This window comes from Giraffa tippelskirchi, chromosome 7, assembly GCF_054371585.1.
Source record: "Giraffa tippelskirchi isolate mGirTip1 chromosome 7, T2T-mGirTip1v1.2.pri, whole genome shotgun sequence".
Taxonomy (NCBI): Eukaryota; Metazoa; Chordata; class Mammalia; order Artiodactyla; family Giraffidae; genus Giraffa; species Giraffa tippelskirchi.
Window position 1 is genome coordinate 105,690,791 of NC_137281.1, and position 27,666 is coordinate 105,718,456.

Below are 27,666 nucleotides of genomic sequence, written 5' to 3' on the forward strand. Positions count from 1 at the left end.
TTTCAAAGGGCAGATTCAACCTGGGAAGGGAAGGGATGCAAAGATGCGGGAGGCGGACAGCCAGGAAACAATAGTGCAGCTCTTGGGGCAGGGTCCTGGTTCCACCTCAAGGGACACACATAACAAAGTTTTTAAGGCCTTTTAAGAGGTCAGCATCTTCATAGCAGAGAAATACCACAGAAAGCTATATTAAAAGAACCAGATTAGTTCATCAAGAAGATTCAGTTCAGTTCAGTCGCTCAGTCGTGTCTGACTCTTTGCAACCCCATGGACTGCAGCACGCCAGGATTTCCTGTCCATCACGAACTCCTGGAGTTCACTCCAACTCATGTCCACTGAGTCGGTGATGCCATCCAATCATCTCATCCTCTGTCGTCCCCTCCTCTCGCCTTCAATCTTTCCCAGCATCAGGGTCTTTTCAAATGAGTCAGTTCTTCCCATCAGGTGGCCAAAGTATTCGAGTTGCGGCTTCAACGTCAGTCCTTCCAATGAACACCCAGGACTGATTTCCTTTAGGAAGGACTGGTTGGATCTCCTTGCAGTCCAAGGGACTCTCAAGAGTCTTCTCCAACATCACAGTGCAAAAGCATCAATTCTTTGGTGCTCAGCTTTCCTTATAGTCCAACTCTCACATCCATACACGACTACGGGAAAAACTATAGCCTTGACTAGACGGACCTTTGTTGGCAAAGTAATGTCTCTGCTTTTTAATATGCTGTCTAGGATGGTCATAACTTTCCTTCCAAGGAGTAAGTGTCTTTTTATTTCATGGCTGCAGTCACCATCTGCAGTGATTTTGGAGCCCCCCAAAGTAAAGTCTGCCACTGTTTCCACTGTTTCTCCATCTATTTGCCATGAAGTGATGGGACCGGATGCCGTGATCTTTATTTGTAATCAAGAAGATTACTTGAGACTAAATTAGAGGAATGGAGGTCCTGCACACACTCTAATCTTATCAGCAACCCCACCCACCCTTGAACCACTGTGCTATAAAACTCCTCCCAGGTTGAGACACACAGTTGGGGCAGGAGCTCTCTGTGTCCCGCTTTGGCTGGCAAAGCAATAAAGTTATTCTTTTCTATCTCACCCAAAATTCTGTCTCTGAGATTTGATTTGGCACCTGTACACAGAGGCTGAGCTTTCAGCATCAACTGGACTCAACCAAAAAGTGGCTTTTCAGATGAAAACATTTTTTTTAAAAAACAGAAAATTCAGGTCATACACACATATCTGGATCAGAATGAGACAGTAATCTGCCTGACTATTCATCAGACTAGGAAGACAGACACAAATTCACATGCAAAGTTGAGAAGAAACAATGTTTCTCCCAAGGATATGCTGCATAGGTAAAGCATCACATGATGATCCCCTCTCTGAATTACCCATGCTTTCCTATTGAGAAATATCAGTCTCTAAAATCAAAGACGGTCAGAAACTTTGCTTTACTAAATCATATTTATTAAAATAAACCATTCCACTCTCACCTGGAAGATTTAAGTCACTGATAGAGACAAGTAGCTTTAATTTCCAATGTAGATACAGACCTTCAACTAAAGGAGTTTCTGAATACAACATTTCAAGTTTCCAAAGAAACAGGCTTCTGAATCTATTTTTACAGTATAGATCTTTTCACACACATCCCTACTTTGCTTTAAGTTTTCACTTAAATTTTACTTAATTTCCACTTTCCTCCCAAACCCTCTAATTCTTCTTTTCCTATTTAATGAGACATTCCATGGTTCCTCTGGTGTGTGTTCTCCCTCACTGCAAGAAGTTAATAAATCTGACTTTGCTGGACTATACTCTGGTGGTCTTAGATTAGGCCAAGATCAGAAAACTGAGCACCAAAGAATTGATGCTTTTGAACTGTGGTATTGGAGAAGACTCTTGAAGAGTCCTTTGGGCTGAAAGGAGATCAAACCAGTCAATCCTAGAGGAAACCAGTCCTGAATATTCATTAGAAGGACTGATGCTGAAGCTGAAACTCCAATACTTTGGCCACCTGATGCAAAGAACTGACTCATTGGAAAAGATCCTGATGCTGGAAAAGATTGAAGGCAGGAGGAGAAGGGGGCGACAAAGGATGAGATGGTTGGATGGCATCACCAGCTTGACGGACATTAGTTTGAGCAATCTCCAGGAGCTGGTGATAGACAGGGAAGCCTGGCATGCTGCAGTCCATGGGGTCACAAAGAGTTGAGCGACTGAACTGGACTGAACTGATAACCATTATTTATGTCCACTAAAAACACACAGTAAGGATGATTACAGTAATCATAATAGCCCTAAACTAGAAACAAATAAAATGGCAGCCAAGTGAAAATGTATAAATTATGCTATAATCATACAATGAAATTCTACATTACAGTGAAAACAATAAACTATTGCTGGCACACATGACATGAATGACTTTCACAGACATAATATTTAGCAAAAGAAATCAGGCAAAAGAGGTATATATTAGTTGATCATATATATCTGAAGATCAAGACCATGTAAAAACCAATCTATAGTGATGAGATAAGAATAGTGATTAGCCAGGGCAGTGGGAAGGCAGGGGGATACAGGGAGTTGGGAGGGTGTTGATTGTGAAGGAGCATGAGGAAGCCTTCAGAGATTCTGATAATGTTGATTCGGGTGGTGATTTCATGAGTGTATACAAATTTAAAAATTCATTGTGCAATACACTTAAGCTTTACTGTATGTAAGTTACTACCTTAATGAAAAAAACTGAAACAAAAAACTAAGAACAGAACTAACAAGGTATGTATAAAATCTATTAAACAAAAACAAAACTATGAAACACTCCTGATGGACACAAAAGAAGACTTGGGAGAATTTAAAGATAGACCAATAAAATGACCTTCAACTCTACCATCTTCTATTTGGTACTTGCAGCACACAGGGCAAATTCCATGAGGAATCAGTACTCTGGACACTTATAAAAGAACTAAGCTTTGAGCTCTCTGAGGAAGCTTGTTTTGATTAAGACGACAGAATATCATAAAGATGTCAATTCTCCCAAAGTTAGTGTACAAATTTATGAGATCTCAGTAAAAACGCTGAGAGGTGTTTTTGTTTTTTTCTGACTCAGTAGACTGATTCTTATGTTTTATGTGGGGAAAATACAATGGCCAGATATAATAAAAAGGAATTGCAACAACGTGTGTGTGTGTGGAGGGGGTGAGGGAAAATAGGAGGAGGATTATTTCTAACACATTTTAACAGGTATTATAAAGACATAATAATCAGAAGTATGTGACCGGCACAGGACTAAGTATATTAATGCAAGAGAATAGAATTTCCAGAAAAAGCCCTAAAATGTAGGTGGCAACTTAGTATATAATAAAAATGGCATGTCAAATCTATTAGTGAAAACACTAAGTTTTTAATAAATAGTATCAAGGCAAATGAGTAGATATTTAGAATGAAACTGAAGTTGAATTCATATTTCATACCTTCTAGCAAATAATACCTTATATCAAAGATTTAAGTATTGATATTATAAAAAATGAAACAAAAAAAACAAACAGGAAAATCCTTTTATAACCTTAAAATTAGGAAGGCCTTACTAAATACGACACCAAAGACAAAGCTATACAAGGAAAGATACATTTACACTACATTAATTGAATACTATACAGTTGCATAAAATAAAGAAAATAGCTTTATAATAGCTTTATTTTAAAATATAAAAATAAACAGCTGCTTTTCTGTCTGGTATTTGAAACCCAGAGAGTTTGCTGGGGATAGTATAAGAAGATAGCATAGAAAAGTATCAGCAATCTGGGACTAACAAAGACAGAAAATCTTGAACTATGGGTTTAACTATGAAAATGTGTGACTGAAATAACAGCTATGGGAAGGACGTTCTAACTCTCCATTGATCTAGATTTCTAAAGCTGCGTACAGAAAGCTAGAAATGTTTGGTTTCAAGAAAACAAAATACACATCTGCAATCATTCTATCTTCTTCCATTATGGCTTACATTTTTTATTTAGAGCTTATTTTAATGTAAAATACTTTTAAATCTCTTTTGAAACAATTATGCACTTAAGTCAGTATACTCTTCCTAAAAATTCTTTGTAAATCTGTTCTTCCAAATTAATGTGGCTAAAATGACAAATATTGTTAATATAACATTTTTATGTCAATGATTAATTTATTGAATAAAAATCAATTTCTCCTTTTAAATATGCATTTTAGAAAATACCCACCTTGGTGCTACTCTGACTTAAAAAACCAAAGCCAACACAAATATCCAACAATAGGGACTACAATACATCAACTCAATACAGGAAGATAAAACCATTAAACCTAACAGTTACAAAGCCTAGGCTAATATATGGGAAATACTTCTAACTATATTAAGCAAAATTTTATGCATAGTATAAACTCAGCAATGTAAAACTATATGTGAAAAAATCTGAAGGAAATTCAGCAAAATATTATCTGTGGGCTGGTGCTGAGTGATGTGATTATTGGCAATGTTAATTTTCTACTTTCTTCTTTTTGCAAATTTTCTGCAACGAACATGTGTTACATTTATAATTAGAAAGTAAAAACTATTTTTTAAACCAAGGGAATTTCATTACAACCAGAAAAGCAACCTTTATTTCAGAGATATCCTGTTTATGTGTGCATATAGCCACAGATAGCCTGAGATTTTATTATTACAAAAAATCCCACAAGAACACCCAGCTCAACCCTCCAAAACCACCAATTGAAAATGTATACCAAACACATACAATTGATTTCTGAAGCTGTCCGTTCAGCTCTGGCATTCCTGTTTGTAGATCTAATGGTATGACGAATGACTGCGTGGGGCTGTGAATATAAACATAATATATACACTTAAAAAAATTTCTGTGACAAAGTTAGAAAGTCAAACTTTCTCTTTTTAATTAAATTCTTATTGACAGACATGACTACCTACTAATAAAGTCAACTGAAGGATAAATTTTTAAAAAAATGAATACGATACTTTAAAGTTAATTCATTTATTCCACACACATTTATACTGTGTAAAATACTGAAGAGATGAAAGGAAAATCAGATGTAAATCTTATCCTCAAAAGAGCTTATAGTCTAGGAAGATAACATACACAAATACTTAAACACTAGAAAAGAATAAGTGGCACATTAAAATCACTATTAATGCCCAGGGGAAGGAGAGATGACTGCCATTGGAACGGGTAAAGAAATTGTTCATGACAGAGCTGTAATCTGATGTGAGGCCTTGAAGGACAAGTAGGCACTGAATGTGCAGCAAGGTGGGAAAAGCATTTCAGGCAGCACAAACAAAATGAACAAAGTGATGCAAGAAAAAAAAGGAAATTGTGGAGTGTTTAGGGGAATTGAAGCTGGTTATTATTTGAATGTGGTGAACATTAAGTGAAGAGATGACAAGCTGGAAAGACATTTGAGGGAGGATAAGCCAGATCATGAGAGGTTCTGAATGTAGGCTAGAGCTCTCAATTTTATTTTCTTGGCAAAAGAATTTTTTGGAGATTGTACAGAAAGGGAATGCCATCACAAGAGTCAGCTTTAAGAGTAACCTGATTAAGTATGTAAAAGGGTATGGACAGGAGAAATACTGTACGGAGAGGGACTGATTTGTAGTAAACCAAGTGAGAAAGCATACTACTTCCACTCTTTTGAATAAGCTGATCATTTGAAACGATGCGTTCAGTTCAACCCCTATCTATTACATTTCTGATGATTCACTCTCATTCACTAATGAGTCAGACAATGGTCACGTGTCATTTTTTCTACTTTAAGACCCACTATCATACCAAAGGACTTCAAAAGCCCATTGCGCTGGATTAAAGTTTTCTGACCTTCTCTCTCAAGATATCCTACCACACTTCAATGCACTCTATACTATTAAGATCATATCCTGGAATCTGACATCAGGTCTGATATATGAATTCACATCATACTCCAAACTTCTCATCCTTTGAGCTCACTCTCTCATTACTCCAATAATTTTTAAATGTTCACACCAAATCTCAAGTCCATCAATCCATTACTTTCTCATCCTCCTTATGGATTTCTTCTATCTTCACTTTTCTTCCTATCCACTTTAGATCTGGTGGTCCGTAATTTCAAGCAATTTCTTGCATACATCCTAAATTTGATTCTCACTCTCTGCCATCCTTTTCCACGCTGGCATACCAAAATGACAACCTTGGAGGAATTAAACTAACTGGTTTATATCTGGGGTACCAATGACTGCTGGAGGAAAATCATTGAAAATTAATCTCTTCTGAGGCTTCAGTGTTGCCTCCAAACATTTATCTAGTCATTTAATCCATTCATTCTCCTCAACAGGCTTCCCTGGTGGCTCAGCTGGTAAAGAATCCACCTGCAATGTGGGAGACCTGGGTTCAATCCCTGGGTTGGGAAGATCCCCTGGAGAAGAGAAATTAGTATTTCTTTTCTTTTTTGTTAAGCTGAAATATTAATGAATGCACAATACTATGTTAGTTTCTGATGTACTACAGAATTATTTGACATTTGTAAACATTAAGAAGTAATCACCACTGCAAGTGTAGTAACCATCTGTTCCCATACAAAATTAATGTTATTGACCATATTCTTTATGCTGTGTAGAATAACCCTAATATATATATTTATTATATAACTGGAGATCCGTACATCTTAATCCCCTTTACCTATTTTGTCCACGCTCATAAGTTTCCCTCGGAGAAGGGAATGGCAACCCACTCCAGTACTCTTGCCTGGAAAATCCCATGGATGGAGGAGCCTGGTAGGCTGCAGTCCATGGGGTCACTAAGAGTCAGACATGACTGAGCAACTTCACTTTCATGCATTGGAGAAGGAAATGGCAACCAACTCCAGTGTCCTCGCCTGGAGAATCCCAGGGACGGGGGAGCCTGGTGGGGTGCCGTCTATGGGGTTGCACAGAGTCGGACACGACTGAAGCGACTTAGCAGCAGCAGCAGCACAAGCCTCCCTTCTGGCAAACATTTTTTTCTTCTCTTTATCTGAGTCCGTTTTCATTTTATTTTGTTTTGCTTCTTAGATTCCACATATAAGTGAGATCATGTGGTATCCGTCTTTCTCTGACTTATTTCATTAGCATAATAGCTTCTAGAGCCATCCATGGTGTCAAAAATGGGAAGATTTTATTTTTAATGGGCAAGTAATATTCCAGGGCTTCCCTCGTGGCTCAGTGGTAAAGAATCCACCTGCAAATGCAGGAGATGTGGCTTTGATCTCTGGGTTGGGAAGATCCCCTGGAGAAGCAAAGTGAAAGTTGCTCAGTCGTGTCCAACTCTTCACAGATTCTATACAGTCCATGGAATTCTCCAGGCCAGAATACTGAAGTGGGTAGCCATTTCCCTCTCCAGGGGATCGTCCCAACCCAGGGATCAAACCCAGGCCTCCCATAGTGCATGTGGATTCTTTACCGTCTGAGCCACCAGGGAAGCCCTGGGGAAGGAAATGGCAACCCAATCTAGTATTCTTGCCCGGGAAATCCTATGGACAGATGAGCCTGATGGGACAAAGTCCATGGGGTTGCAAAAGAGTTGGATACAACTTAATGACTAAACAGCAACAATAAAGTAATATTCCACTGAATATATATGTGTATATATATATACATATATATATATATCTCCTTTTTATCCATTAGTCCATCAGTGGACACTGAGGTTGCTTCGATATGCTGGCCCTTTCTCTCTCTTTTTCTCTTCTGGGATGCCTAGAATGTGAATGTTAGTATACCTGATATTGTTTCAAAGGTCTCTTAAACCACTCTCATTAAAATACTCTCTTCTCTTTTTCCTCTTCAGCTTAGGTGATTTCCACTATTCAGTCTTCTAGTTTACTGATCTGTTCCATATAACCAAATCTACTATTATTTCTTTCTAGTATAGTTTTAATTTTAGTTATTGTATTCTTCAGTTCTATTTGGTTCCCCCTTATATTGTCTAATTCTTTGTTAACATTCTTACTATGTTCTTCCATCTCTCTCCTGCATTCATTGATTATCTTTATGATTATTACCTGAAACTCTTTAATAGGCAGATTGTGTATCTTTTCTTTGTTTAATTCTTCTTCTGAGGTTGTCTTGTTCCTTTGTTTGGAACATACTCCACTGTTGCTATTTGCCTAGTTCTCTGTGTTTATTTCTAAGTATTAAGTAGATGGGCTATGTTTCTTGAATTTGGGAGGAGTGGCATTATGTAAGAGATATCTTATGGAACCCAGCAGCACACCCCTCTGGGCAGCAGAGCTATGTACTCTAAGCATGCCCTGTATATGGCCTGTTTGGGCCCTTCTATTGTGGCAAGGCTGACCACTGGGTGTGCTGGTAGGTAGGCCTGGCCCCTGGCCCAGTCAGCTGCTACGACCTTCCTGGTGCAGGGTCCCAGAGCTTGTGCTACTCTACTGATGGCAGGGCCAGGTTCAAGGGTGGCTAGCTATGGAGACAGGGAAGCTGGGGGTTGGAGCCAGTCTCCCAGTGGGTGGGTAAGCCTCCAGCACTAGCAGGATAGAGCGAGGACTCCACAATGGTGCCTGTCAGCATCAGTGTCCTAGTGGTAGAAAAAACTCTTACATTCAGCTGTCGCCAGCACCTATATCTTTAGGGGGACTACTAGTTGTCTCCTGCCTCTCCAAGAGGTTCTCCAAGATCTGCAGGTGGGTTCCTTTCAAATTACTGACTCTGTGCATGTGAGATTTTACACACGTCCTGTAAGAGCAGAGTCTCTGTTTCCTAGAGTCCTCTAGTTCGCCTGTACACAAGTCCGTTGAAGGATGACCTTCAAAGCCAGATTTTTGGGGGGCCCATCTTCCCTGTGCAGGACACCCCAGCTGGGGAGCCCAATATAGGTTTTGGATGCTTCACTCCTTGGGGAGAATTCTGCAAATGTATTTATCCTCCTGTTTGTGGGCTGCCTACCAAGGGAGGTGGGTCTTGATTATATTATGTCTCTGCCCCTCCTACCCATCTCACTGTGGTTTGTTTTTCATATCTTCAGTTGTAGAAAATCTTTTATGTTACTCTTCAGGTCATTCTCATAGATACTTGCAATTTGGTGTGCCCATTGGAGGAGGGGAGCTCAAGGATGGGAGGAGGTGAGCTCAAGGTCTTCCTACTCCACTCTCTAGACAACACTTCCCAAGAAAGCCTTTCAAGAAGTGTTTCTTCAAGATTAAGTCCTTCATTATAATCTAGATCTCACTTTCTCCCTCCTTTTCAGGGACTTTGCCTATTCATCTTGCTTCTCTAGATTCTTCTATCTCTAACCATTGGATCCTTTTCATAAACATCCTATTTAAACTTTTTTGTCCCACATAAAAAATAATCAATCAATAGCCAAAAACCAGAGAGGTAGAAGACAGGTAGGAGAAACATCAATAACCTCAGATATGCAGATGACACCACCCTTATGGCAGAAAGTGAGGAAGAACTAAAGCGCCTCTTGATGAAAGTGAAAGAGGAGAGTGAAAAAGTTGGCTTAAAGCTCAACATTCAGAAAACTAAGATCGTGGCATCCGGTCCCATCACTTCATGGCAAATAGATGGGGAAACAGTGACAGATTTTATTTTGGGGGGGCTCCAAAATCACTGCAGATGGTGACTGCAGCCATGAAATTAAAAGATGCTCACTCCTTGGAAGGAAAGTTATGACCAACCTAGACAGCATATTTAAAAGCAGAGACATTACTTTGCCTACAAAGGTCCATCTAGTCAAGGTTATGGTTTTTCCAGTAGTCATGTATGGATGTGAGAGTTGGGACTATAAAGAAAGCTGAGCGCCGAAGAGTTGATGCTTTTGAACTGTGGTGTTGGAGAAGACTCTTGAGAGTCCCTTGGACTGCAAGGACATCCAACCAGTCTATCCTAAAGGAAATCAGCCCTGAATATTCACCGGAAGGACTGAGATTGAAGTTGAAACTCCAATCCTTTGGCCACCTGATGCGAAGACCTGACTCACTGGAAAAGACCCTGATGCTGGGAAAGATTTAAAGTGGGAGAAGGGGATGATAGAGGATGAGATGTTTGTATGGCATCACCAACTTAATGGACATGAGTTTGAGTAACCTCCAGGAGTTGGTGATGGACAGGGAGGCCTGGCGTGCTGCAGTCCATGGGGTCGCAGAGTCGGACATGACTGAGCGACTGAACTGAACTGAGAAGACAGACAAATCCACCATCAACTCATTTTCCTTCATCTACTACTGTACCTTACTCCCCTCTTTCACAACTAAACTTCATAAATAAATTTATCTTTCAAACCACTCCAACCTGGCTTCACCTCTAGTATTTTTAAATTATCCTTTTAAAGTAGTCAAACACACCTAAATCCAAAGATTTCTTTAATGTAACTTCTAGGCAGTATTCTTTCTGAAACTTTCCTTCTGTCTCTTAATGTTCTTTATTATTCCTTTGCCATTTCTCTTAGGATACTATATTTTTTAATTTTAGGGAGAAATCTCAGGAAGCTGTCCTAGGCCTTCTTCCCACTTGGAAATCTGATGAAACATAAAAATTACCACATATAAAACTGAACTCATCTTTCTTCCCAAATTTGATCTTACTCTAATATTTCAATCTCAACAAGTGGCACTTTTATATCTATTCAGCAGTTGAAGTAAAAATTTGGGAGTAATCCTTTTATCAGGCTCCACCCTCAAGTCTACATTTGGTCACCACTCTCTCATATAATTCTTGAATTACTTCACTTTCTTCCATCCTTGCCCTACCATCCTACTATAACACATCAGTACCTCTATCCTGGATAACTTCAAAAGTCTCTTAAGAGGACTTAAGGAACGAAATCACCACTCTCAAGTCAGAGATCTTAAAAAAAAAAAAAACACATATCTGATTATATCACTCCCTTACTCTTTAATGGCTTCCACTGCCCTTAGATTTAAGCTCTCAATTTTTTTTTTTACTTGAAATATCTAGCTTATAATCTCACCTTCCACCAAATTCCTTCCTTTTCTTCTGCTCTAACAGACTACCTTTTCTTTAGTTCCTAAAGCATACCATGTTCTCTTATCACTAGGCTTTCAAACATGCTATTATTCCTTCTGTTCAGAACATTTCTGATCAGTCTCTTAATTACTATCTCTGTATTTAACCCTTCAGGTTTTCAGCTTACATACTGCTTCTGCAGTGAGTCCTTTCCTACCTCTAAAATATGCCTACATAGCACCCAGTATTTCCCATTCCATAACAGTTACCACACTTGTAAACTGTTTGCTGGTAATTTCTAAATTTCCATGGAGACCATTCTGTAAGCTCTTTGAAGACAGGGATTATTTTGTCAATGTCATTCACTGCTGTCTCTTCAACTGCCTGGAACAAGGTTTTGCATTTCAAGGACTAAAAAGCATGGTGATATCATTAAACAGAAATACACAATTTCAAAGTAAGAGTAGATTTAGGAAACCTGGCAAAATATTGTGGGGAATGAACGTGGAGTTTAGTTATTTTCATAACCAGTAAAACATTAATTGGGGGATCAAGTAATATACTATATTTAAGCAAAAACAATCTTAACAATTTTGATTTTTAAGAGGTTAAACTCTTATAAATTATTACAAATCTGCAAATGATGGTTTAAATTTAAAAGTATCTTTATGATTGGGTTATTTAATATTTTCAATTAAAGTTCATTTAACATTCAATAAAATATTTACAGGGTACCTTACTACATGACAAGATTACATTATATAGCAGAAAATGACTAGTTGGCAAAGACTGTTTAATGACTATTTCTATTAAGTACATATATAAAAGTGATGGTATATTAACTAAGAGTAGGTTCTAAAGTTGGTTTGCCTGCATCCAAATCTTGGTTCCACTACTTGCTAGGCATATGATCTTGGGGAAATGAAATTACTGTATTCTTTCTTCTTTTTTTATTTGTAAAATGGGGATAGTAATAATACCTATTGCAAAGGACTGTTTTGAATATTAGATGAGTTAACATGGAAATTATTTAGCCTAATAGTTGGTACACAAAGACTACCCAATGACTGTTAGTAGTTATCATGATACTTATATAATTTAAAACTTAAGTTCATGAAGTAGAAAATTTCCTTCAATAAGTAACAACACATAAAGTTTAGGTCTATAGTCTTACCAGAATTGAAGATAGAGGTATAAAGGGAAATAAAGGCATAAGAAAGAATGAAGAGACAGAAATAAAACAGAATATAAAAGGAGAGAAAGATACTGGTAAATAAATACATGTGTATTATGTATAGATAGGCATAAACCTGACAATGGGCAGGAAGTCCCTCATTCCTGATTTAGAAGTTGTGCTGTTAAATATAATATATTCAAATAATTCTACAATATTTTCAGAGAAGAAAGCATAGTTATGAATAGCTGTATATGTAATTAGATAAGAAATAAAAGTTATGAATACTTATTGGAAAACATCTTCTATGGGAACTTCAGTTTAATTTTAAAAAATTATTTGTATCCTGTTAATGATCTGCATTGGAGAAAGAAATGGCAACCCACTCCAGTATTCTTGCCTGAAAAATCCCATGGACAGAGGAACCTGGTGGGCTACAATCCATTGGGGTTGCAAGAGTCAGAAATGATCGAGCAAATAAACTACCACCAATCATCTGTAAACAGAGAAACTAAAAAAATGACCACATGGATTTCTATGGAGTCTCTTTGGTGAAAAATAACATGGTACAAGTGCTCTGGCTAAATTTTCATTCTTAGTCCAGAGCAATACTTCTAAAACCTGTATTTCCATGGAAATAGATGTCCTTTTTCTTTGGAGAAGATCAAACTCTCACTACAGAAGCTGAGGTCTAAAGAGAAGAGAAAACACTTGTGGATTTCTGGGAAGAAAAAGGCACAGATCTGATTCTAATTGTAGCTACTGCTTAATAACCTTAAGCAAACCAACTGAGTAAATAAAATGATATGGTGCAAGGAAGAATCATAATCTTAGTTTCTTCCCAGAAGTAGGATTAAGAGAAGTTATCAACTGGTAATTATACACAAGACAAGTATAGTCTTCATTGCTAATTAATCTCTGTCACTAAATCTATTTTAACTAACTTAAAAGAGTGAATTAAAAAACAAACTCTAAGGCCACATTAAACATTTATTTTCAATTATTAGACTGCAAACATTCTTTACCTCAAAGTCATCATCGTCTCCTTCGGTGTAATGTGCATGGTTGTCTGGATTATTCACTTTGTCCAACAGTTCAACTGCCAGGGCCCTAGAGAGACCTGGCTGCCCTACAAATGTATGCTAAATAAAAACAAAACAAAACTTCATGAGTATGCATTTATATCGACGGCTTATAGAAACTGTTATTTGTTCTTTTCCATTTAGTAACTATCGGAGATAAGCATATGGAAGCCTACCAGTGCTAATAAATTAGAGAATGTATTAGTAAAAATATTAATGAGAGAATCCATAATTAAATATTATAAAGCTAAAGAACCATTCTGAGGTAAATTTATAATATGAATGATTTCTCTATGTAAAGTTAACTAATCTATATTAGGCTGTCAAATTACAACCTTAGCTATAACAATGACATTTATTACACATGTCATTATGCACATGCAAATAAATACTGTGGTATCACAGTAAGAAAAAAAATATATATATTCTATGCTTACATATATTTAATTCAATAAAATTATGTTAGTATAGAAAGACATAATTAAATTTTATAACATTTAAACAAAGTTTTGTTAGATTGTTACAATCAACTTTTTCTAATATAAAAGTATTTTATAAACACATACACAGGAGCATTCTATAAATTTACACAAGAAACCAAAACAGAGAAAATCAATTAATTTCAGATGAAAGCAACATTTTAAAGAGTTTTCTCCAAGGCAGGGGTGGGCAAACTACAGATCATGGGTAAAATCTGGTGCACTGCCTCCTCCTGTGAATAAAGTTTTATTGGGTATTAAAGTCATACCCTTCATGTATTGGCTATGGCTGCTTTTGTGTTACTGTGGCAAAACTGAGGAGACACAACAGACTGTATGTCTCACAAAGCCTATAAGACACACTATCTGGCTCTTTACATAATGTTTGCCTACCCCTGCTGTAAGAGATCACTAAGACTTTTATATTAAAAACCTGAATGCTGTTGTTCTAGTGATATGCCTAACTATTGCATGACTATAGAAAATACTCCTATAAATTCAATGACTTACAGTTAGAAGTCTTTCAGCGGTTGGTCTTTTTTTGGGGTTTTTGGTTAGTGCTATTTTGACAAAATTATGGAATGTTGATGACCTTCAAATAAAAAGAGACATGTACAAATATATTTCACTAATATTAGTTCTTTTGTGTTATTTAACTTACAAGCAGTTAGAAAGGCTAAAACATATGATTTTTTTTCTTAAGTCTCTTAGCTCTACGTAAACCAAAAAACTAAACCCAAAACAGAGTATATTCCTTGAAGAATATACCAGGTTTATCTGTTAAGTAAAATATAATTAGTAAACAGAATACTAATACATATAACCTCTAAAATGTACACTAAAAACTAGAAATGAGTAGGTGTGTCATCTATAAGGTTAATAACCTTGTGTTATAACCACTTAGGAGTCAAAATGACCTTTTCTCACTGCTTAATTTATATGACATATGTTTTGCTACACCCAAATTGTTGGGTGGCATCAAGGTAGGGTGGATAATTAAAGAGACTGTTTATACCTTTAAAAAGTCACTAAATTTCTTAGGAACAAGGGCAAAGAAGAGGGAGTGATCTTAGTAACCAAGAGTTTTCCTGCCACTTGTACTGATGAAATGGGGAAAAGAAGAAGATATATAGGAATCTGGGAATTCCCTGCCAGTACAGTACAGTGGCTAGGACTTGGCACTTTCACTGCCATGAGCCTTGGTTCGGTCCCTGGTGGGGGAACTAAGATCCTGCAAGTTGTGTGGCATGGACAAAAAAATGAATTAATAAAAAATTAATTACTTAATTAAAGGAATTGCATTTTGATTATGAATTAATGACAAAGAGAGGTATTGTACCATTGCCAAGATTCCACTGGAGGAAAGACTGAGCAAGAACCAAAAAGAATAACCTTAGTCATTACCAATGACAGTAATGACAAAGCAGTTCTCTTTAGAGAAATCAAATCACTACATTACATTGGTAGCTTGTGATCCTCATATCATGGAGTGAGAAAGTACCTGAGAATGGCAAAGGTACTTCAATGGTAATAACTGTTCTGGAATCTCACTATGAATGTAGCTGTTTTAGCTAACAGTCATTCATCCTTGAATGAATATTCAGTCATAAAGTCCTCCGATTCTAGTTGCTTAGGAACTTAGGCTTACAAGGAATAAGACAAAAAAAAAGCAGTGTCAATACAAAGGAATACAGCTAGCAGTAGGATATAAACTCCTTAACTTCTACAGTGTGATTTGCCTTTCATTCCTGGTACTATCCCCAGAATGGCCTGGCTCCTAAATAATACTATGCACAGGCAGGCCAATGAAACATTAAAAAAGTAGTTTAGAACTTGTTTTGGGGACTGGCCTTTTAGAATCTAAAATAATATATGGATTGTCCCTCCAGAAAAAAATGAATACACGTAAAGAATTCCAGGGCTCACAGATCTCCCAAGATTTCCCAAGAGATCCATGTATAATAGATAAAGAATCACTAAATTTAAGAATTTGGAAACTTTTATTTGTACAGTAAGTTTCTCTTATTAAATGTATGGGAAGACATTACCAGAAAAATAAATTTCAATTTTTATCATCTAATTGAAGACATCCTTATGAACTATAAGAATAGGCAAACTGTTTTACTTTGTATGAGAAAACATTAGGATGCAAATAAGTAATGACCGTTTGAGTGTTAGGGAAAATAGGTAGAGAAAAGCCAATGGTGATATTTTAAGTGTCACTGTATCTGGGAAACCTTGTCCTATTACTTCTCATGAAAGTCAACATGTAATTAATGGAAGTAAAGGAATACAGGCAAAATGAGTCTCCAAAATCTTAATGTATTCATTTTAAATCATTTCCTCACTACATCTCCCATTCAAGCTGCCAAAGCAGTACATTATAATGGAATACTGACCAGGAAATAAACCTAGATCCTTACCATAGCTCTGCAAGTAAATTAGATGTGTAACTTTAGTGAAACTGTTTAATGCTCTGAGCTTCAGCTTTACCATCTTTAAAATAAGGGAATTAAACCTCTGTCTCTTTCAGCCATAAAATTCTATAAATCTACATATCTATAACTCACCATTTTGTTTTGTCCTTTAGTTTTGGAGGCTGAAAATTACTTTTTGACATTAAGAAGAGGGCCCTGGAATAAAAATTTCAGTTAAAGAGCAATACAAAACACTTTTATTACTACATACAATAATCAGAATCAATTCTTAAATTAATTTACACAAAATTATTACATATGTAGGTACTCATGATAACTGATATGGAATATGGAAATTAATGTTTTATATTTTGGATACCTTAGGAAAATTTCTCCTGGCTCTAGAGAAGATATTTAAATTTCCAACAAGCTCTTATTCACAAGTCAAAGCAACTAAACATTTGAGAAGGTTTTTAACTACCATTTTGTTACATATATAACTAGTAAATCTTAAGCATAAGTCTATATAATTGTGTATCATTGTGTTAACACACAGAGATGATATAACATTAGGTTGTTATGTTTAGCCTCTACAATTATTTTGGGTGAATAGGCAAATTATATCCACTTCCTAGTCCGTTTCCCCTTTTGAATGAAACAGAAATCAACCTGCAAGAGGACTTTCCTTCTCCGAGAATTAACCTTTGACCAATCTTTTTAATGGACTGTTGGGGTATAAGAATAAAGGATTTTAAAAGGAAGTTTTATTTCAGTATTTCCTACAAAACTCCAATGTTTCCAAGCAAACTCCTTAGTCTTTTTATTAAATACCAAAGATCTTTTCTTTTTAAAAATTAAATGATTCATATATAAAAGAAAATTGAAAAGAAAAAAGTCTACATTTCTCTTGCTCTAAGACATTATTTTAAATTTTCTGCTTTTCTTTTCAGTCTTTATCTAAATATTAACCAATTACTAAATTATTATAATAGGTAACATTATGTTCTGCTTTTTTCCCTGATAATCAATTTCCCATGCTGCTTTGGTTTATATATATGTATTAGCTGCCCTTATGACTACACATTTAGATTTTCCCCCTGCAAGCCTGAAGCGGATTCTTAGACTTTTCCTGAATTATTTCCTAAGTATAATTTTCACTTAATTTTCACAAGTGTAGAATCATTGCAACATTTGTACTGTTCATAACAAATAACATCCAAATTATTTTCCTAAAGGTCTGTACTTATCAGCATTCCAGGTAAAAGCAGGGATCTTTTAACTTATATATCTTTTTCTGGTGTTGTTATCTTTTTTTTATTTTAATTGGAGGCTAATTACTTTACAATATTGTGGTGGTTTTTGCTATACACTCACATGAATCAGCCATGGGTGTACATGTGTTCCTCATCCTGAACTAACTTATATATCTTTAGGTACTTGTGAGGTTAAATAGTTTTCCATGTTTCTCTAGTATCTGATACTTGCTCATAAACAATTTATCTTTCGCTCTTAGAGTCTCTGAATGAGTTACCTATGTAATAAATATCAATAATTAATATTATATGTTGGGAGAATACTTTCCCCTATTCCACTGATTTTGTTTTTAACTTTATACTATTTACATTAAAATTTTAAATTTTGGCCCAATTTATCTTTTCCTTCAAAATATTAAAAACCCCTTCACAGTCTCTCAAGTATTTTTTCTAAGATAATATACTCTAAAATATAAATGATTATAGTAAGCATCTACCTCTTCATCAATCCTAGACAAAGTAAAGATAAAATCAAATGAGAACAGAAATAAAAAACTTATCTGCATTCAATCATTTGTTTATAGTTCTACTTAGGACAAAAAAAGAAATGTTTTTAATCAATGGAAGAATTAAAAAACGACTTAAAACTTTCAAAATGATAACTGCTATATCCTAGTATGTTTATTAAAGGAAATCTGTTTTAAGGAAAAGTTTCAGACAGACTCTATGCTGTGAAAGAGCAACAGATTAGGTTTTAGACAAGATTATCCCTAAGTCTCTCAGAATACGTTTATTATTTCAATATACTTTAAAATGAGCTTGGAATACCCAAGTTGTCAGTACTTTACTCTCCCTAAAGACCTTACTACTAACTGCATAATTATAAATACTGAGAACACCTCATGGGATGAAGATCAAACATAGGTGGTTGAAGTTCTCCAAGTTCAATCGCTGTTATTCCTACTGCCCAAATATCACAGAGTTGGTTGTAGCCACCATTCTTTTCTACTGCTGCAACTTCCGGGGCCATCCTAGAAGGAAACAATGAACATAACATTTTTGTTTTTAAAAAATTATATGAAATTTGTTCTTTTGTTATATTCACTAGACTTCTTGGAGGGAAAGAGGCTGAGAGGCATTTACTAGAGAAGAAACTTTACTATTAACAGAAAAAAACTTAACAAAGACCACATGCATACACATACACAACGCTTCTAAAATTTTGGTTCTCAAAATCTTGTGAATCCTGTTTTACAACATGAGAAAACAAAAAGACCACCTAAATCTCTGTGAAGGTCAGAGAAAAGTTCCTCAAAGGATGTGAGACTCACAGAATAAATTAGCAGGGAGTTGAGGGGGGTTGTGGATCACAATAAACTGTGGAAAATTCTGAAAGAGATGGGAATACCAGACCATCTGACCTGTCTCTTGAGAAACCTGTATGCAGGTCAGGAAGCAACAGTTAGAACTGGACATGGAACAACAGACTGGTTCCAAATAGGAAAAGGAGTACGTCAAGGCTGTATATTGTCATTCTGCTTATTTAACTTATATGCAGAGTACATCATGAGAAACGCTGGGCTGGATGAAGCACAAGCTGGAATCAAGATTGCTGGGAGAAATATCAATAACCTCAGATATGCAGATGACACCACTCTTATGGCAGAAAGTGAAGAAGAACTAAAGAGCCTCTTGATGAAAGTGAAAGAGGAGAGTGAAAACGTTGGCTTAAAGCTCAACGTTCAGAAAACTAAGATCATGGCATCTGGTCCCATCACTTCATGGCAAATAGATGGGGAAACAGTGGAAACAGTGTCAGACTTTATTTTTTGGGGCTCCAAAATCACTGCTGATGGTGATTGCAGCCATGAAATTAAAAGATGCTTACTCCTTGGAAGGAAGGTTATGGCCAACCTAGATAGCATATTTAAAAGCAGAGACATTACTTTGCCAACAAAAGTCCGTCTAGTCAAGGCTGTGGTTTTTCCAGTGGTCATGTATGGATGTGAGAGTTGGACGGTGAAGAAAGCTGAGCGCTGCAGAATTGATGCTTTTGAACTGTGGTGTTGGAGAAGACTCTTGAGAGTCCCTTGGATTGCAAGGAGATCCAATCAATCCATCCTAAAGGAGATCAACCCTGGGTGTTCATTGGAAGGACTGATGTTGAAGCTGAAACTCCAATACTTTCGCCACTTCATGCGAAGAGTTGACTCATTGGAAAAGACCCTAATGCTGGGTAGGATTGGGGGCAGGAGGAGAAGGGGACGACAGAGGATGAGATGGTTGGATGGCATCACTGACTCGATGGACATGGGTTTGGGTAGACTCCGGGAGTTGGTGATGGACAGAGAGGCCTGGCGTGCTGCGATTCATGGGGTCGCAGAGAGTCGGGACACGACTGAGTGACTGAACTGAACTGAACTGAACTGAGGGGGGTTGAGGAACCTGGACTATTTTAGTCAGAAGAAACAAGTATGAATGCAGGGAAACAGGACAGCATGGAACACACAGAGAGCTGACAGGACAGTGCTACTCAATGTATGATCTACAGGTAGACAGAGGGCCATAGGCAGTTTGCTATCTGTCTCCGATAAGTACAGAAACTGAAAGTAAGTATTCTTATCCAGATAAATGGTCATTTTTTTAGCAATTTATTTTTATTTTATAAAAGTATCAGTCTGTGGTGGACAAAATATGAAAAAAAAAAAAAAAAGTCATTCATCAAAGTTTGATAGGGTCCAGAAAGTATTTGGAAAATAAAACTTGGAGACAGAGGCTAGATAATGAACGGTCTACTGTTTATACAAGAAAGATTAGACTTTACTGTGAGAATGGAAAATTTAATTATGATATAAAACTCATGGCAACATGAAGGATGGTGTGAGAGGAGGTGAAACCAGAATCAGGGAGATGAATTAGAAGACTATCTGAAAAATACAAGGGGGAAAAAAAGGAGTTTTCAAAGGCAGTGGCAGGGAGGATAGAATCAAGGATAGAATCATGACTGAAGAGACTGAGTATAGCATACCTGTGGATACTGAAGTAGTTCTATTACCAAACAACTGTTGAAAATATACAGGACTGAGGGTCAACTGAGTAGCTGAGTTGGAGTTATCTGTTTGGGAGTTGCTGTGTGTACTTAATTGCTCTTTGTGACCTCATGGACAGTAGCCCACCAGGCTCCTCCATCCATGGGGTTTCTCCAGGCAAGAATACTGGAGTGGGTTGCCAGGACCACCTACAGGGGATCTTTACAACCCAAGGATCGAACTCAGGTCTCCTGCATTGCAGGCAGATTCTTTACCATCTGAGCCACCAGTCAGTGGTACATGAAAATGACATCTAAAGTTATAAAGCATAGATGATATTACTTAAGAGAAATATTATTTTATTTTTGAGTGTTTATTATTTTTAAATTAATTTATATTTATACTGAATATTCACAAGGTGCCGCTAAGTCACTTCAGTCATGTCCGACCCTGTGAGACCCCATAGACAGCAGCCCACCAGGCTCCGCTGTCCCTGGGATTCTCCAGGCAAGAATATTGGAGTGGGTTGCCATTTCCTTCTCCAGTGCATGAACGGGAAAAGTGAAAGTGAAGTCGCTCGGTCGTGTCCGACTCTTAGCAACCCCATGGACTGTAGTCTACCAGGCTCCTCCATCCATGGGATTTTCCAGGCAAGAGTACTGGAGTGGGGTGCCATTGCCTTCTCCATTCACAAGGTAGACGTCACTTTTATGTGCACTTAGGTTATAGAAACTCATATGACATAGTGTCTCTCAACTTAAGTGTGTTTAAGGATATAATGAAAGCAGTGTTTTAGAAAGATTATTTTGTTAGTAATTGGTAGGATGTAGTAGAAGGAGGGCTGGTAAAGACTAATGGTAGGGTAGGATGCATGAATTTTGCCAACAAGCAACATCCTATATTCAAACAGATGCGATATCAAAAGAAAGGGTAATAAAATGACACGAAATTATAATACAATTTTCTTTTGAAAATCTCACTCCTATGAGACCTCCCAACACAGCTTGCCAGGGACAATAGGAATTATTAGCACTTTAACACAGGAAAAGCTGGACAAGGAAAATGAGTATCAAAGTTCTGTAACCCATCAGATCTACAATAGTGTCAAGGAACCTGAATGTCTCCAGGCTTCAGTCAAGTACAAATTGTATTACTAAGCATCAATGTTGTTCACTAATCTTAAAGAGATGAAATGGATAAAATTCAATCATAAAAATATCTTACCAATAAGGGGTGCCAATGAAAGATTTTCTCTTTGCAATAGTAGCTGTTATTTTTGCAGCCACACCAAAGTCAGCTGGTGGGGTAAAAACAGAACAGAAAATTTTGCTTTTCAGTAAAACCACCACCATTTCTAAATTTCATCCTCAGAGACATCATTATTAATAATTCAGATAGCAATACTTAAGAGAAATGTATATAAATTGAATATAAATATAAATTGAATACCTATTTAGTTCAAAATATAATCATTATAGGAAAATAACTTATTGGCACTTTCATTAGAATGAAAACATACTTTATTAAGAACAAAGTTATTAAAAAACTTTTCATTACGAGTAACTAAGTTGGGAAAAAAACCATCCACCTGGATTTCTTTTATTCTAATACAACTAGGTTAGTATTTCAGTGCTATTTTTAAAAGTCCCTTTATCTGTGTGTAAAATTCTTTTATTGTTGTTAAACATGGTTGTAAAAAACTAAAGACTCATATGGTTTATTTTTGTCATTTAACACACTAGGCAATTTAACTCTTATTTTTTTTAACTATTAATTTTAATGACTGAATAATGTTCCATAAGCTGATTTATCACAGCTGAACAGTTTTTCTACTGCTAGATCTATGTTTCCATTTGTTCCTATTATAAATAATGTTATGATTAATACTTTAACAAATATCAATTTTTTATCTTTAGGATTAATTTCCTTAAACTGAATCTCAGGAGTAAAATTACTGGGTTAAAAGGTGAACATTATTGTGGCTCTTCATACGTATGAACATTAAATTTATATGTTAATTCTCATTTAAATTTTTATTAAAATTTTTCTGGAAAATAATCTTTAGGAATTTGAAATAACATACCTAATTTTACATCACCATGATCCGTCAATAAAATGTTTGCACCCTAAAGCAAAAATACAAATGCTATTAAATTAATATCTAAAATTCCTTTCAGTAAAATTATCAATTTAAACAGTTTATTTATTATTATTTTTTTATTGAAGTACAGTTGATTTACAATGTTGTACCAATCTCTGCTATACAGCAATGTGACTGAATAATATACATACAGACATTTTAAAAAAATATTCTTTTCCATTACGGTTTATCAAGAATTCACTGTACTATATAGTAGGACCTATTGTTTATCCACCACCTGCTAATTCCAAACTTCAGTCCTTCCTCCCCCCACCCACCTTTCCCTTGGAAACCACAAATCTGTTCCCTGTGCCTGTAAGTCTTAAACATATTGAGTTGAAATTAAGTCAAATAGACTTACTTTGATATCTCTATGCATTTTGCCTTTAGTATGCAAATAGGCAAGACCCTGAAGTTTAAAAAAAAAAAAGTATATATTAGCAAAACTGCAAACTTCACACCTAAATTTCTACTTAGTTCAGTTCAGTTCAGTCGCTCAGTTGTGTCCGACTCTGCGACCCCATGAATCACAGCACGCCAGGCCGCCCTGTCCATCACCAACTCCGGGAATTTACCCAAACCCATGTCCATCGAGTTGGTGATGCCATCCAACCATTTCAAATTCTTATTAAATAAGAAAAACCAGAATGTCCTTTTTTTGAGGGGAAAAAACAGATGTGTTTCTTTTTACTAATCAATGTTTACAAAATTTTAAGATTTTGAATTCATTTTCTGATAAAAACAAGAAATACTTTACTGTAACATCATCACCACAATCAAGATAATGAACATATTCATCACTCCCAAAAGTTCCTCCCATATATAAACACTGATATACTTTGTTGCTATAGATAATTTAAAAATTTCCTAGAGTTTTATGTAAATGGAATCATACAGGATATTCTTTTATCTTCTTTAATTCACAATATTAATTTGACATTCCTTGTTAGTGTGTTACCAATATTTCATTTTTTGATTACCGAGCATTCCACCATATAGTTATTACAGAATTTATTTATTCACCTGTTGACAGATATTTGGGTTGTGAGTTGTTTCCGGCTTTTGGTTATTATATAGAAACCCACTCTAAAGATTTATGTCAAGTATTTGTATGATTTTTCCCTCTTGGATAAATAACTTAGATATGACTGGGTCATATGGTGGTACAAGTGTAAATTTCTAGGCAACTGCCCAAGTGTTTTCCAAAGCAGTTGTACAATTTTGCATTGAAACTAGCAGTGTATGAGAGTTTCAATTAACTCACATATTCACCAACTTATGAAGGTCAGTCTTTTTAATTTTAGCCATTCTAACTGGTGTGTAGTGGTATCTCATTGTGATTTTAATTCACATTTTTCTAATAACTAATGATATGGAGCATATTTTTCATATCCGTATTTGCCATCTCTACAGCTTCCTTGGTGAAGCATCTGTTCAAAACTTTTGCCCATTTATTTAATAGGTGCTTTTCCTATTATTGATTGAGTTTTGAGAGTTCTTTATATATTCTAGAGACAAGCCCTTTATCAGATTTATACTTTGCAAATACCTTTTTTGGGCCTGTAGTTTGTCTTTTTATTCTCTTAAGAGTATGTCTTGAAAAGCAGAAGTTTTAAATTCTAACAAAGTCAAATTTGTCAAATTTTTCTTTTATAGATCATGTTTTTTATGTCTGAAAAGGTTTTTATTAACTCAAGATTGCAAAATTTTCTTCTATGTTTTCTTCTATAAGTTCAAGTTTTGAGGTTTTATATTTAGACCTAAGGGACTAGTGTTAATTTTTACATATGTCACAAAATGTGTTCAAAGTTTATGTGTTCGACCTGGCTTCGATCCTTGGGTTGGGAAGATCCCCTGGAGGAGGGCATGGCAACAAACTCCAGGATTCTTGCCTGCAGAATCCCATGGACAGAAGGGCCTGGTAGGTTACAGTCCATAGGGTCACAGTCAGACATGACTGAGTGACTAAGCCCAGTTCAATTATTCCATAACCATTTACTGAAAAACCTATCCGTTCTCTTGTGAATTGTCTCTTCACCTTTGTCAAAAATCAGTAGCCATATATGTGTGGAATTATTTCTAGTCTTTCTAGATTTCTATAATTTTTTGGCATAATCTACTCTTATGCCAATGCTTACTATTATGTTTCATTTAGCGAAGTTTTATAGGTCTTGAAATTGCTACTGTTGGTCCTCAAATTTTTTTGTTCTTTTTCACAGTTGTTTTGACTATTCCAGGTCCTTTGCATTTCTGTAGGAATTTTAGAATCAGCTCATCAATTTCTAGAGGGGAAAAAAAAGCCTCCTTTGATTTTGACTGCGATTGCATTGAATCTATAGTCAGTTTGGGAAGAAATGGTATCTTAATTGCATTGAAATGCTCTGACCCATGAATACAAGAATACTACAGAAGGCAAAATTCTCAGTTTACATAGGTCTTCTTTAACTTCTCTAAGTTTACAGGTGTTTATGCCTCTTTGTTACATATATCCCAAAAAATGTTATATTTTAGTTATTATAAGTTGTATTGTTGCTAGTCTATGGAAATCCAACTGATTCTGTATATTGATCTTGAATCTTGCAACCTCCCTAATCACACTTATTAGTTCTACTAGCTACTTTGTAGACTCTATTCCATTTTCTACAAAGATATAGTTATGTAGTCTGTGAATAGAGACAGCTTGAATTCTTACTTTCTAGTCCAGGTGCCTTTTATTTCACTGCTTTTGCTTTTTGTCCTGGCCAAATGTCTAGAAACTGTTAAAAAGAAGTGGTGAGAGCAGACATCTTTGCCTTGTTTGACTGACCTTGGTGGGAAAGCATCTAGTCTTTACCACTAAGTATGATTTAGTTGTAGGTTTTTCATAGGTGCTCTTTATCAGGTTGAGTTCATTCCCTTCTATTTGAAGTATGCTAAGAATTTTTATTAGAAATGAGCATTGGATTTAGCTAATGCTTTTTCTGTGTCTATTTAGATGATCCCATGGTTTTGTTTCTCTTTTTGTTTGCTAATGTAATCATTTACTTGAAATGATTTTGAATGTTAAATTGGCACTGCCTTCTATGATAAACCCCACTTGTTTATGATGTATTATCTTTTTATATATCGTTGGATTACCTAAACCATGCCTCTTTATCCAGTCACCTGTCAACAGACACTAGATGGGGAATTTTGTCAGCATAACAGAATTTTAAAACACAAACTAGTACCTTGGAGATCATCCCTTCCACAACCTCATTTTATACTTGGGGAACTAAAACCACAGACGAGATAATGGTCATATACCAGGGCCAGAATGCAAATGCAAATTTTTGTTTTGCTTTCTACTTCCATTTAGTACTCTGTCCGTTACTTAAAGAAGCAATGAGCTTAGGAAATTAAAATATTAACAACACTAATCTGTCAACAATTCTCTGCTATGAGTGCATGATTAGGGTTTTATGTGAATACAAAAATGCAGATTTTTAATGTGACTGTTATAGAAATATATGTAAATTATTTATATATATAAACTTACTTTTATATATCTAACAATAAAATTTTAAAGAATGTGGAAACCAACTCTTTCAGAAATGACTAGAGCTTTCTCTTAATTTAGGTTAAATTCCTAATTTCTAAAATATGGAAGAATAACATATACAATATCAATTTCTCTTCTAAACAAACTACACAATCTAGGAAATGTAGAGACAGAAGCATCAATTAATAAGTATCAGTTGTGAACTGAAAAAATAAATAACACAACCACTACTACTCATCTTGCTTCCTAAATCAGATGCCTTAAAGTATATGAACAAAATTAGCTGCTAATTTTTTCAATGAGTAATCTTTCAAGGAACTAAAAAAATAAACTGGAAGAAAAATTGTATACTTTATACCTACTGAAGACTCATAACCTATTTTAACATACTAAAAGTTCTCACAGGATCTGAAATAAAGAAGGAAAGAAATCTCTACTTAATACAACGTTTACTGAGCTTATAAAAAGGGATTCTGATATTAATAATATATCACATAGATCAAAGGTTTCCAGATAACATTCTGAGTTATTGCTATGAAACTTTATTCTCATTTTGGGAGAAGCGGTAAAAGACCTCATGTCTTATGCAAAAAGATTCCTCTTGCTGCCATAAAACTCGAAGGGAAAGCTTGGACTTGTTATAATTGAGAGGTCTGATGATTCATTCATGAAAACCAATTCATACCTATAACTTTCCTTAGCTTTGCAGCAATTGAGGGACAAGCACTACAAAGGAGAACACCAAACAACACCCCTGTGTATACTACTGTTAGCTTAAATGAATTTCTGGGACTCATTCACAAAAGAAATAACTAGGCTTACAGAATTACAATATGAGAGGTTAACAGAAAAATTTGGTTTACTGTTTCTCTTTTGGGCAGATCACCATTTTACTGTTTTCAACTGTGAAACTAGAACTGCATTTCTATCTACATAAGCAAATATAGTACCTGTAAAGTTTCTCTGCATACATAGGCTATTTGCAGTTCTGATAATGGTCCAGTAACTAGAAATAAAAAAAGAGATCACATCATTATACATTTGAACACAACAGACTAAAAACACTTTAACAATGACAAGCAATTATAAAACTTCTCTCTCTCTCTCTTTCTCTCTCTCTCTATATACATATATATATATCACTGGGTGACTTATCATGAGCATATATTATTCTTAGAATCAGGAAACAAAAAAAAGTAAAGTAGACAATTTTTCAATGCAATTTAAAAATGGAAGATTTGCTTCATAACGACTTTGGTCTGTGAAACTATTAAGCCCCCGTTATGAGCAAAGCACAGTACCGGATATCAAAAGATATTCTGTACAAAGCAATGGACCTGATCTCAATCCTGAACAACTCAAGATAAATAAATAAATAAAGCCCCCAAATGAGAAAAACACATATAATTACAGTTATATACACATGTTAAGGGCTTCCCTGGTGGCTCAGACAGTAAAGAATGGGCCTGCAATGCAGGAGACCTGTGTTCGATCACTGGGGTGGGAAGATCCCCTGGAGAAGGGAATGGCAACCCACTCTAGTATTCTTGCCTAGAGAATTCCATGGATACAGGAGCCTTGTGGGTTACAGTTCACAGGGTTGCAAAGAGTT

General features: G+C 35.8%; 1 protein-coding gene across 13 annotated transcripts in view; it reads right to left on the reverse strand.

Annotated features, from left to right (window-relative positions):
- The window catches only part of MAP4K5 (mitogen-activated protein kinase kinase kinase kinase 5), a 106,292-nt gene that overhangs the window by 38,553 nt on the left and 40,073 nt on the right, over positions 1-27,666 (reverse strand). For 12 of the 13 annotated variants that reach the window (XR_014059888.1, XM_081511296.1, XM_081511294.1 and 9 more), the window contains 9 exons: positions 27,005-27,060; positions 22,896-22,943; positions 22,478-22,520; positions 21,619-21,691; positions 18,265-18,396; positions 16,266-16,328; positions 14,206-14,287; positions 13,160-13,276; positions 4,749-4,827 (listed from right to left, as the gene is read on the reverse strand). Coding sequence is in view for 12 of the 13 variants with exons in the window: in XM_081511296.1 (XP_081367422.1) it covers positions 4,749-4,827; positions 13,160-13,276; positions 14,206-14,287; positions 16,266-16,328; positions 18,265-18,396; positions 21,619-21,691; positions 22,478-22,520; positions 22,896-22,943; positions 27,005-27,060 (693 nt within the window). In the remaining variant the exon portion in view is untranslated. Of the gene's footprint in view, positions 1-4,748; positions 4,828-13,159; positions 13,277-14,205; positions 14,288-16,265; positions 16,329-18,264; positions 18,397-21,618; positions 21,749-22,477; positions 22,521-22,895; positions 22,944-26,972; positions 27,061-27,666 lie in introns of all 13 variants that reach the window. The other variant, XM_081511297.1, reaches the window with a different exon arrangement.